At 38.5% G+C, this 13,519-nt stretch overlaps 1 protein-coding gene across 1 annotated transcript in view; it reads right to left on the bottom strand.

The window, feature by feature from the left end:
* Positions 1–2,284: 2,284 nt before the first annotated feature.
* Positions 2,285–13,519, bottom strand: part of LOC107294733 (cyclic nucleotide-binding domain-containing protein 2) — a 47,806-nt gene continuing 36,571 nt past the window's right edge. The window contains exons 10-14 of the mRNA XM_015823989.2: positions 12,415–12,469; positions 11,584–11,633; positions 8,727–8,786; positions 6,915–6,962; positions 2,285–2,696 (exon numbers count right to left, since the gene is read on the bottom strand). Of these exons, the coding sequence (XP_015679475.2) occupies positions 2,463–2,696; positions 6,915–6,962; positions 8,727–8,786; positions 11,584–11,633; positions 12,415–12,469 (447 nt within the window). The 3' untranslated portion in view covers positions 2,285–2,462. The remainder of the gene's footprint in view (positions 2,697–6,914; positions 6,963–8,726; positions 8,787–11,583; positions 11,634–12,414; positions 12,470–13,519) is intronic.

Here is a 13,519-nt window from a genome sequence, read left to right as displayed (position 1 = left end):
TCAGAGCCCTCTCTGTGGGCATTCGCGCTGCCACTACCAGCAGCTTGCGCAGGTCCATTAGGCCGCTGCCGCCACCCGGAGTGGCAGCCCCACCCAGCACAAAGGAAGTGAAGCGACCAGCTAGCAAGCTCGAGTAGAGGTGGTAGAGCATGCCCACACCCAGCAAGCCAAAGGCCAACCCGAGCAGGGAAAGCCGGATCCCCCTTGGCGCCATGGCCCCCCAGTCCCAGCTAGGATTGCGTACTTCCCCATCTATGCTGGGCCTCCTGCCCACCGCCCCACCTGCCAGAGACCCCCTGGATCTCCCCCAACCCTGCCCGGCCCCCACAGGCATCCCCCCATGAGCAACATCGAGGTGGCCATGTCCACCCCAGCCACGGCCAGTCTGCCATGACAACTGCAGCCATGCTCACCCAGTGGGCCACTCCCCCCCTCCCCCCCTCCCGAGGGCACCACAATGCTGATGCGGCCCTGGCACTTTGTGATAAATAAGTGGGTTTGGGTTATGGTTTGGCACTCGGTCTCTAAAAGGTTCGCCATCACTGGGGTAGGCCTAATATAAACCCTACCCGAAAAATAAGCCCTAGTTTTGGGGTGAGGCGCATGCCTAAAAATCAAGCTAGGGCAAGGGTGGAGCTTAACCATTGCAGCCAGGCCTCCCATGGATCGACTCTTTCCTCGCCGGAAGGAGCAGCTTCATTTTGCAGCTGAGAATGGAGCTCGGCCTGCATTTCTGGAAGGCCTCTGACTGCGAAATGCAGGCCGGAAACTCCATTCTCAGCTGCAGAATGAAGCTGCTCCTTCGGCCCCAGAAGAAGCGGGCCAGCTGGGTGGGGCTGTCAGTGGTGGGGGTGAGTGGAAAAGACCCCCCCCCCAAAAAAAATAAGACCTGGTGCCTCTTTTGGAAGCAAAACAAAGACTGGGTCTTATTTTCGGGGAAACACGGCAGTGAATGGTCTGTCCGTGGCAGGGGAGAAATCAAAATCTCCCCCAATTCCAGAACAGTCTGCCATTTGCTCTGACAGAAAAAAACAGATTGGGTGTATTACTGCTACTATGACTTGGGCTCTGCATGACTTGGGCCAGGCCCATAGCTGCTGTGGTGGCCATAAACTCCTTAAGCTGCCTGTGATCTCACACGTAGGGACAGCAGGTTGAACTGCCCAAACACCGTAAGTCCAGCCCAACCACAGAGTCAAGTAGGCAGGACAAGAAGCAACGGGTGGAAACTAATCAAGGAGAGAAGCAACCTAGAACTAAGGAGAAACTTCCTGACAGTTAGAACAATTAACCAGTGGAACAACCTGCCTCCAGAAGCGGTGAATGCTCCAACACTGGAAGTTTTTAAGAAGAGACTGGACAGCCATTTGTCTGAAATGGTATAGGCTTTCCTGCCTGAGCAGGGGGTTGGACTAGATGGCCTCCAAGGTCCCTTCCAACTACTACTACTACTACTACTACTACTACTACTACTATTACTACTACTTCTTCTTCTTCTTCTTCTTCTTCTTCTTATTATTATTATTATTATTATTATTATTATTATTAAGCTATGTAGCAGGGAGGCTGGTACAATAGCAACAGCCCTAACTGACCTCTCCTAGTGCCGAGCTTAAGAAATAGCGTCTCATATCTGACAATCTTGGATCCAAAGCCCCTGCATGCCACCCAAATATTCTGGACGATCACTGCCACCCCCTGCCTCCCCTTTCCTGGGGTCCTGGCATTTAGGTATACAATTCCATCCCAAATCTCATCCCATCCTCCATTTTTGCATTTGGATTGAAGTTTTTTTTCCCCTCCCTATGCACCCGATGCATTTATCACCAGCATAAGCAAAAAAATCCATCCCAAATTTCATCCTGCCCTGAAGTACACAAAATATTGGTATGTATGTATGTATGTATGTATGTATGTATGTATGTATGTATGTATGTATGTATACAGTGGTGGGATTCAACCAGTTCGCACCACTTTGGCAGAACTGGTAGCTAATTTTTTGTTGCCCAGGCTCAGAATGGACTTCCGGAAGCGGCATCCACACAAAAAAACGGTTATTCACATATTTGGATCCCACCACTATATGTATGTATGTATGATGTTTGTTTTACAATGCTTTGCTGTAATCCCAATGGACTCCAGGAGATTTCTCTTTATATATCATTCACACAAACACACACACAACATATTTCTACCTCTTGTTTCTAAAATAAATTAGTAATTGTACATCTTATGCCAATGTGCATCTCTTAGGTATTTGTGTGTTGATGTTCTTTTAAGATATTTTTTACCAAAGTCTCAGAAATGGATATAAAATCACCAGTGAATATAAATGCATTTTACGATACAGAAAAGAAGCCAAAATGTTTTTTTTTAATAGTTATAGTCATATATTTTCACAAATACTGTAAGTATTTTCTTATCAGGACAAAAGCTTGGCTTGCAATGCATATAAAATATATTTACCAGCCATTACTACTTTTGATGCCTGCTTGCTCAGCATGCCATTTAAGGTGCTGTTTAATAAGTTTGCTCTTGTATCTGTTCCATGTTTGCTGTGTATTGTAACTCTGCTGGATCATACTCTCTGTGGGGTAACTGCTGAACATCTGTAATGCCATCTGCCTGGATTTAGCAGTTGCTTCTTCCAGAAATAGTCGCTTGGGAATAAATATGCACTCTGCACCTTCACTGATCTGTGGAAACAGGAAAATAATAATAACAATCTCTTTTTCTAAGCAAGATAAATAATCCATATTTTAAATCTACACTCTATTGTGTTATGTATAAAATAAATCGGAGATCTCAAAAAAAGTTATCAAGGTAATTATAAAGTATTAATTGGTACAGATATAGGCTTGCCAAAACAACACTTATTTAAATTTAGCCTATCATAGAAGAGTTTTTAAAGTTTACTCTTCTTAACTGAAGTAAGCTTATCCAAATATGAGAATTTTTTATCAAGATGATGATTTATCTAAAGAACAATATAGTCCAATTTTCACATAAAATGAAGAGACCATCAGAGGAAATGTTACTGTCCAGTAAATGACTATCAGACATGCATTCTTCAGGTCTGTTATTTCTAACTCACAATTAAAATTAAAACTTATTTAGGGCTGATATTAATTAGGGAATAACACCACCCAAACTTTTCTTTTAATCAGGAAGACAGACAAACCAACAAACCACATTCAATTCCTGGTTTCAAAGTAGGAAAATGTTCAGATATGAACCAACACAGTTTAGCAGCAAGCATTCTGATTTAACTGATTTTGATCATTATGTGTTTCTGAAAATACATTTTAGATGGCAAATATATTGTGCACATGTATGAAAGTACTGTACCAGTTATTCTAAACATTTATTGCTTTCTGTTGACAAGTTTTGTTATTTTGCAATGAATTGTAGCAATGGCTAGAATTTGAAGCACAAGTTCTCCACAAAAAAAAGTTTTATTTGGAATGAAGATAAGTGTGTTCTCCTACTGAAGCTCTCATCTAGTATTCCTTGTTTGAAATTACTATTCAAAATTAAGACAGAACACAACAATTCTGTAGCATTTAAGCTTCAAGCCCCAGAATCATATCATTCCCTACATAATTTCTTAAGTTATATTTCTTGCTCATTAATTCCATAAATTCATTAGGCTCTGGGGAACCAGCTGTATGTAGGATTTTTAAATGGCATCTTAATGTTATTTAAATAAAGTCAAATGAAGAAACAAGAAAAAAGATACCTACTCACAACAACTACATTGTTTTGGTAGTCAATATAGCTACCATAAAAAGAATGTAATTCAAAAATAATTATATTGTTATACTCTAGCAAAAGGTATGCTGGCGTAAAAAGACCAAATCATCACTTCTATAAGCATTTATATATTACCAAGGCCAACAACTAGGTTTTTTCCTCAGAAAACATATTTGGTTAAGAAAAACCTTTTCCTCAGTGGAACTGGCTGCTTCCATAGTAATAATTCCCATGACTGTTACACCGTGTTCACTTTTAAGTTAGCAAGTGGAGAAGAAAAACTAGCACTGCTCTGTTATCCTATAATCTATTTTTACTGTAAAATGTTCATTTTACAAATGCAAGCAGAGTAGCCTCATTGCAGATGCGTATAGTGTAGTCTGATTTCCAAATCTCTTTGTAATAGAAATAGTACAAACAGAATAAAAGAATAACAGAGTTGGAAGGGACCTTTGAAGTCTTCTAGTCCAATCCCCTGGTCAAGCAGGAAATCCTATACTATTTCAGACAAATGGTTGTCCAATCTTTTCTTAAAAACCTCCAGGGTTGGAGCATCCACAACTTCTGGAAGCAGGTCATCCCACTGATTAATTGTTCTGTCAGGAAGTTTCTCCTTAGTTCTAGGTTGCTTTTCTCCTTGATGAGTTTCCATCCGTTGCTTCTTGTCCTGCCTTCAGCGCTTTGGAGAATAGCTTGACTCCCTCTTCTTTGTGGCAGTCCCTGAGATATCGGAACACTGCTATCATGTCCCCCCCTCGTCCTTCTCTTCATTAAACTAGACATGCCCAATTCCAGCAACCATTCCTTATATGTTTTAGCCTCCAGTCTCCTGATCATCTTTGTTGCTCTTCTCTGTACTCTTTCTAGAGTCTCAACATCTTTTTTACATCGTGGTGACCAAAACTGGGTGCAGTACTCCAAGTGTGACCTTACCAAGGCATTCTAAAGTAGTATTAACACTTCATGTGATCTTGATTCTATCTTTCTGTTAATTGCCTTTTCCATCTAAAGCTGTGTTTTTCAAACTTGTCAATTTTAATTTGGCTGATTGGGGAATCCTGGGAGTTGAGGTCCATCCATGCATCATAAATTTGACAATTTAGTTTCCATCCGTTGCTTCTTGTCCTGCCTTCAGATCTTTGGAGAATAGGTTGACCCCCTTCTTCTTTGGGGCAGCCCCTTAGATATTGGAAGACTGATATTATGTCACCCCTAGTCCTTCTCTTCATACCCAATTCCAGCAACTGTTCTTCATATGTTTTAGCCTCCAGTCCCCTAATCATAGTTGTTCTTCTCTGCACTCTTTCTAGAGTCTCAGCATCTTTTTTGTATGCTGTCAACCAAAACTGGATGCAATATTTCAAATGAGACCTTAGCAAGGCATTATAAAGTGGTACTAACACTTCACATGATCTTGATTCTATTCCTCTGTTAATGCAGCCTAGAACTGGGTTGGCATTTTTGGCAGCTGCAAAGCTACAAAAGATAGGGAATGTTTTAGGTAGCTGAAGGAACCAAGCAAGAGAGCATTGCCATCAAATAGTCTCTTACTTTTTTTCTTTTTTCTTTTTATACAGATCACTCCACATCCACTCCGCTCTCCTGAGGCCAACTGAAGATAATCACCATTAGGCAATACCACATGTAGCTGCAATGGCACAAATGTCTTTGGCTAATTTAATTTGTTATGAGCTTTATTGAGACAGCCTTGCTACTCAACTCATTGGTAAAATGTTTCCCAACCTTTACCAAAAGTTTGACAATTTTAAGGACAATTACAGTGCTAGATATTTTTATCATTTACTGAAAAAATTAAGATACATGTAAGTGGTCCTGGGCAACTATTAAAGACACCAGCCAAACACAGTACTGGAGGAGGGAAACTGAAATGAGGGGGAAAATATTTCATCTTTTTTCATGATATTCCACCTGTAGAAATAGAATTTAGTCCAACCCCCTGCTCAGGCAGGAAACCCTATACCATTTCGGACAAATGGCTGTCCAGTCTCTTCTTAAAAACTTCCAGTGTTGGAGCATTCACTGCTTCTGGAGGCAGGTTGTTCCACTGGTTAATTGCTCTAACTGTCAGGAAGTTTCTCCTTAGTTCTAGGTTGCTTCTCTCCTTGATTAGTTTCCATCCGTTGCTTCTTGTCCTGCCTTCAGGTGCTTTGGATAATAGCTTGACTCCCTCTTCTTTGTGGCAGCCCCTGAGATATTGGAACATTGCTATCATGTCCCCCCCTTGTCCTTCTCTTTGTTAAACTAGACATACCCAATTTCAGCAAATGTTCCTTATGTTTTAGCCTCCAGTCCTCTAATCTCTTCTCTGTACTCTTTCTAGAGTCTCAACATCTTTTTTACATTGTGGTGACCAAAACTGGATGCAGTATTCCACGTGTGGCCTTACCAAGGCATTGTAAAGTGGTATTAATATTTCACGTGATCTTGATTCTATCCCTCTGCTAATGCAGCCTAGCCCTGTGTTGGCTTTTTTGGCAGCTGCAACACACTGCTGGCTCATATTTTAGTGATTGTCCACTAGGACTCTGAGGTCCCTCTCACAGTTGCTACTATTGAGCAAGGTACCCCTGGGCCTATACTATACCTGTACATTTGGTTTTTCTTGCCTAAATGTAGAACCTTACTTTTTTCACCATTGAATTTCATTTGGTTAGATAGCGCCCAGTGTTCAAGTCTGTCTAGATCCTCCTGTATCTTAAGCCTATCTTCTGGAGTGTTGCCTATTCTTGCCAGCTTGGTGTCATCTGCAAATTTGATGATTCCCCATCTATACCCTCGTCCAAATCGTTGATGAAGATGTTGAAGAGCACTGGGCCCAGAACAGAGCCCAGAACTTTTTTAAAGTCTATGGAGATGCTCAGTCATCCAGGTCATGGTTGTCCCGAAGGAGCTTTTCCAAAAGGCAACTGGACTTTGTTTTTCTTTGAAGACATTTCGCTTCTCATCCAAGAAGCTTCTTCAGTCCAGCTGCCTTTTGAAAAAGCACCTTTGCTTTTTTAAATGTTCAGTTTATTGATATGCTCTCATTTCTCGCAAAGAATATTGGTTTCTGAATTGACAATGAAGGCTGATCTTCAGTCTTAACATTATTTTTAAAGTAAGATAGACGTATTTTCTTTTATTCTAAAAGAATGACTTACCAAACTGAGTTGAAGAAGACATGACTTGTCCATTAAATTGGCCAGTCCCTGTAATAATAATAAATGGTTTAAGAAAATGAATGAGTTAATGCTAACAATATTGCTTCCATTTTTGTTTAGAATTATTTATTTATTTTACTTTGTTTATTTATTAAATCTACATGCTGCCCATCTCAAGGCAAAGTGACTTCGGGCAGCGTTGTGCCAGCCAGCTCTGAATCTCATTCTTTCTACTTCAGAATACCATCCAGTTACCAAAAAACCCAGGAATCCTTTATTTTACTTTTTCTGGTTTAATAGGCAGGGCTTTTTTTTGTCATAGAACGCCCAGAACGGAGTTCCGGCACCTTTTTGGGATGGAACCTTGTAACGTAGGCAAGGCGGGTTGTATGACGTGTGTGAGTTCCGGCACCTTTTTTTTTTTTTTAACAAAAAAAGCACTGTTAAAAGGTATTTTAAAAATAAGTTGCAGTGGAAAGATTTTTTTCATTTATTTAGTGTATGGCATCAGCCATGTAATCACTGATATACAAATTTAGTTTCAATAAAGCATCAACAAATATAAATATATATGTGAGAGTCGGCAGTCAGCAGAAGTAGCCTGTAGTACTGCATTCTAACCACTATGCCACCACAGCTCTTTTAAAATACTACATCAGGGCTTTTCAACCTTTTCACCCATTGTACCACTTTTAGGATATGGCAACATCCAAGTACCATCAGTCGCCTAGCAAGGTGTCAAAAACTTGATGACCAAAAAAAAAAAAAAAGGAAAAAAGTGATAAAGTACAGGTAGTCCTCGACTTACAACAGTTTGCTTAGTGACTATTCGAAGTTACAATGGCACTGAAAAAAGTGCCCCCCAAGCCACAGCTGAGCAAGACACCTGCCTGCCCACCCAGCGGCGCTCTTCCTCCTGTCTGAGGTTTCCACTGTTGTGACATTTCTGTTGAGGATTGGCAGCAGGGGTTGGGTGGGGGTGTTTGGTTTTTATTCCCCCCGTCTGCTGGGTGATTGCAGCAGGTTTTGGTCACTTCACATGACCCTGGGACACTGTGACCGTCATAAATATGAAACAGTTGCCAAGCATCTGAATGTAATTCATAAGACCCTGGAGAGGCTGCAACATTCCAGCTGATCGGCGCTTCTTCTGGGCTCAGTGGAAGCGCCAGGATCAGCGCCGAGCTCCAGCTGGAGCCTGGCACTGATCCTGGCGCTTCCGCTGAGCCCTGACAGCCCTGCAGCTCCAGCCGTCTCTCGCTCAGGCTTGTGCGGTGCTGCCACCGGTTCAGCTCATTCCCCTCCCCTGCTACCACTTTTCTAGGATGGTTGCGTACCACCTGCCAGGTGCCAATGTACCACAGGTGGTACCCATACCACTGGTTGAAAAGCCCAGGACTACATGATCCACTCAGAAAGTTATAATCAGGGTACATCATATATCCCAACCAACCAACTCCTCAAAGTCAGCTTTAGCATAGTTAAATGGGCTGGTCACCCTGAACTATCAAAGCCGGCATAAAAAACAGTCTCCCTTGCCTTTAGGAAAGCCAAAAGAAAAGCAGCCAAGTGTTATTTCTAACCAGCTCCATGCAGTTAGATCCTCTGTAGAGAAAGTTTGAGGATAGCAGAAGCCCTACTCAAATTTTTATTTTTTACAACAACTTTTTGGAGCTGGATGCTAATTTCTAACTATATGCGTGTAATATAATTCTTTTTAAAAAATGGGGTTTTTTTTATACATCTGCAGCATTTTAAAAAAAATTGTATATGTTTTCTAGTTCAACCAGTTTCTACATTTTTAATACTCACAAAAATATCACCTTGCTCAAGAGCTCTTATCTTTAGCAGCCGGGGAGCTAATGAAGCTACCTGCATTGAAAAGAAAAAAAAAAGTGTGTTAAATGAAACAAAAGGCTGCAAACTATAGTAAGGAAAAATTAATTATTAAGGATTTCACTTTGACTAAACTGGTAACTATAGCACAACTGATTACACCAAAGGGAATATTTTGTTTAAGTTAGTTTGGTAAGTGTAACTAACACGGTAGAAATGGAGAAGTCATTGGATCTGCACAGTTCAAAATAACAACATGTTTTAACCTTGAAAGTGTTCATTTTAATCATCTTCAAATATCCCGTACAACAATCTGCTACTACTAGGATGTGATTGGGGGAATTTCAGTATGAGGCATTCTCAGTTAAGGACATTTGTGGAACTCCTGGGCCTGAAAGATTTTCTCTTAAGGGTATTTAGTTATTTCAATACTATTTCAAAACATCTCTCCTGAATGATATTTTTCACAGTGTATTATTATCTATCTAAATAATAATGTAAATGTTCGTTTGTTCAAAATCTTAAATCTCCGCAAGTTCTTCACCGATTGCTTTGAAAATTTGACACAACGTTGCATTTGAATATGCGCGTGTTTTTATATACCTACTATTATATAGATGTCACACCTGTGACAGGTAAAAACATGCTTTTTTTGAAAAACAGCGCCATCTGTTGGACGTAAAAGCAACACACGCTAGCATTGTGAAATTAAACATATTACAAACGTGCGCTTTCTCTTTTCTTTCTTTTCCATTTAACCAGACTGAGCCACAGCAACGCGTGGCCGGGTACAGCTAGTTATTAATAAAATATTATTGATTAGCCTTGTTTTATTTTTTATTGCTCTGTATGCCTTTGACATATTCTGAATATTTCTGCTGTTGCTTGCTTGTTTAACGTAAAAGTCAAGGAATCTAGCACAACAGCTTAATTGCTAAACTATTTTCCCCACAGACATGACCTGACTACTCCTTCAAGAGATGCATCTTCCTGCAATTATAATATTTCTACATCAATTAAACTATATGTCTCCATAAACAACAACATTTTAAAGGATACTGATGTTCAAGGGTGATGTTTACTGGCTCTTCCTGTTCAAAGTGGGATCCAGGATTAGAACGGTTAGAATAGTAATAATAATTTTGGGCCCGAAATATAGGTAGAAATATAGGACTAGATGAATGGGAAAGAATTTGGAATGTAAATTGCAAATTAACGTTGTCAACTGCGTATAAAGAAAACCAAATTAAAATGTTTTACAGATGGCATCTAGCCCCGGCGAGATTGGCCAAAATTTATAAAAATATGAATCCAGATTGCTGGAAATGTAAAAACAATGAGGGAACATTTTACCATATGTGGTGGCAATGCCCCAAAGCAAAAATTTACTGGGAGCAAATAAGAAGATGGATATTGGAAATAACAAGAAAACAAATTGAATTCAAGCCTGAAATATTTTTACTAGGTATAATTAATCCAAAAATTGAAAAACCTCTCCAATACATCATTATACATATTATAACGGCGGCACGTGTTACATATGCGCAACACTGGAAAAATGAAAACATACCAACAAGTGCAAAGATTATAGGAAAGATTCTAGACTGTGCAGAAATGAACAAACTAACTCTAGAAATGAAAGACAAAGAAATTACTGAATTTCACGTATGGGACATGTATTATAGCTGGTTAGAATTAAGGAATAAAAAAGTAAGAGAAGTAATGTAAATAATTGTTAATAAATGTAAGAGATATAAGACATAGTATTGCTAAGGAAAAAGGAAAATCTATTGTGTATTGTGTATTTTGTTTGTTTGAAAAATAAAAAATATATTAAAAAAATAGAATAGTAATAATTTTGATTGACATACGTACTTCTCAAAGGCTAAGTGCCCTCTGTCTAGATAACAGGGGTGTCCATATTTCTTTGAACCCCTGTTTGTATTCCTTGTAAAACAATCCTTTTTCAATTATCAGCTATGTATCCCAAAGGTGCTTTTTCAAAGAGGCAACTGGACTTTCTTTTTTTTCTTTGAAGACTTTTCACTTCTCATCCAAGAAGCTTCTTCAACTCTGACTGAATGGTGGGGAATAGAAAAATCCAGTCAGCGTCGAAGAAGCTTCTTGGATGAGAAGCGAAATGTCTTCAAAGAAAAATAAGTAACTCCAGTTGCCTCTTGAAAAAGCATCTTTGGGACAACCATGACATGGATGACTGAGAATCTCCACAGATCAGTGATGGCGAACCTTTTAGAGACTGAGTGCCCAAACTGCAACCCAAAACCCACTTATGTATCGTTGGGTGCCGGGTGGACATGGCCCATTGGGTGAGCATGGCTGCGGTGGTAACGGCAGACTGGGTGGGACTAAAAAGTTCAATCAATCAATTCCAACTTTGCGAGATCTTTTTTTCCCCCGTGAGAAGTTGAAATTGATTGATTGATTGAACCTTTTTTTTTTGCACACGGCGGCGGAGGCCTAAAGCAAAAAGGTTTTATAAAACCCAGCTGAAGGCCTAGGACTGGGGCGATGGCGTGTGTGCCCACAGGGAGGGCTCTGCGTGCCACCTGTGGCATGTGTGCCATAGGTTCGCCACCATAGCCATAGATGGTCAGCTGTGTATGTAATCTTCAATCACTGTAACCATATATAAAAGTCAGTTGATAAATCTCTGGTGATTTTGCTTTTAGTCACAGGAGACCATTGTCTTATTGTAACTTCCTAGCTTTCATAACATGATCATTAAATACTGTCTGTTAGTATCTTCTTAAGTTTCTCCACCACAAGATAACAAACTATGATCCACACATCCATCTATAAAGTATTGTCTTACCTGTGGTCCTTGTTTTTCAGGCTTGCATCTAGGTGTCATTTCCCATGTAGCTTTATTTAGTGACCAAAAAGATGTAGATCATAATTAAATAATTATGAACAGCTTCTAAGAACAGGCCTAGGGGCCCTTTGAAAATGTGTATGTTGAAATTATTGTCCTATTTATATTTAAATATTTTAAAATTATTATTTATCAAAAATTGTGTAATGCACACACACACACATAGGCATGTATATAATCCTTTAAAGAATATGTCTAAAAGCATAACAATTTTTGAACTAATTTTAATACTTATAATTCTTTTTATCTTTTTTCTATTCCTTTCTCCCCCCCCCCCCTTTGATTCTACTATAAACACCAAAGGTTTATAATATGAAACCTGCAGAAATCAGTTCATGATGCCTGTAGATTTTGGCTAAATTTGGTTTTAATTAAAAACAAGAAAAAAAATGAAACAGGAAACACAGTTGATTCACTCAAGTTGCATTGTGCCAATTAGGAAGTGCCTGTAAAATCTGCTTCAAGTTATTTAACAAATATCCTGATTACTAAGCCATAAATTGTAATGATATTCTCAGGTCTGTATAAATGCATTTGAAATTATTCATTATCTTGGTAATTTATCAACATAGTTTCAAACTGTAGAACAAAATACCCTTGAAAAGTTCAAACAATTCCAGGTCAGGAAAAGCTTTGGCAAACTACGTGTACAATCCGGTTTTAAACCTAGAAAATAGTTCCAAAAATTATAATATACTGAATTTGATTGTGCAAAAGTTAACCTATCACCTGTTTCTAGAATGAAATTGAGAAAATGATTAAAATAATTACCATCTTGAGTGTTAATTGCCCTTGAATCCAGCCTTGCTGCCTCTGTGCAACGGCCCTATAAACTCATACATAGAGAAAGTTAATTATTGTTTTTGTTTCTTTATCTTTAACATTTATTCCTTTTGTTATCTAAAATACAAATTTAATGATTTGGGCGTGGTCTCAAGATGTCCCATTAACTTCAGTGGAAATATTGTGAGCATGTGTTTAAAATAAACTGGACTAAAAACACAGAATTTGAATAGCATAATTACCTTGGTTATTTTCCATAATGTGAGAAAAACTGTTTATTATGAATTTTGATGTTATATGTCTAAATGGTTTCATTTTTCTACCAAACCAAATCACTGCATCATTCACGCTCTTAGTTTTCTAGTTTTATACCTCATGTTGTTAATTTTAATATTTTAATATTTATGATTTTATTGCAACCCACCCAGTCACTTTGGATAGTGAGATGGGTGGCATATAAATTTAATAAATAAAATAAATGCAAATAATCTATGTCTTCATTCTTCCAATTAGCTGAACTATAATGCCTTCTATACAAGTTGGGTTAATCTCCAATTTCTCATGGTAATAAGAATTTCTACAAAGCATCTTCCAAAGTTTTTGAATAACATCTCTTTGATAATCTGCAAAAATCTATTTTTAAATTTTACCATATCTATTTGTTTCTTTCCAGGCATTTTCCTGCTTATTATACATCTTGAATCAGGCTAAATATTGAAAATAAACAAAAGGACACAATATGAACTGAAATAAAAAACTATTTGTTATGACACTGCTTCCAAGCTGGGGCATGAGCAGATATTGGACTCAATATTAAATTGAGCTAAATAACAGATATTTCCACTAATATATATAGAAACTGTGAAAGAATCTTAACATAATTATAAATATATATAATATATAACAGGGATACTGTATACATAATTCAGTACAGTGAGAGAAAAACCCTCTCAAATATAACTAGAATCACCCTGAAACCTCTTTTCACAGTATGGAAAATTCTAAGTCACATCCTTATCTATGTAGTTGTTACACTAATGAAGCTGAACACAACAATTATGAATTATGCTTCATATTAATACTATTTGTATCT

The sequence above is a fragment of the Protobothrops mucrosquamatus genome, unplaced genomic scaffold (genome assembly GCF_001527695.2).
Source record: "Protobothrops mucrosquamatus isolate PMUCROS unplaced genomic scaffold, P.Mucros_1.0 scaffold2066, whole genome shotgun sequence".
In the NCBI taxonomy this organism is placed as follows: domain Eukaryota; kingdom Metazoa; phylum Chordata; class Lepidosauria; order Squamata; family Viperidae; genus Protobothrops; species Protobothrops mucrosquamatus.
This window is presented reverse-complemented; position numbering and strand designations above follow the sequence as displayed.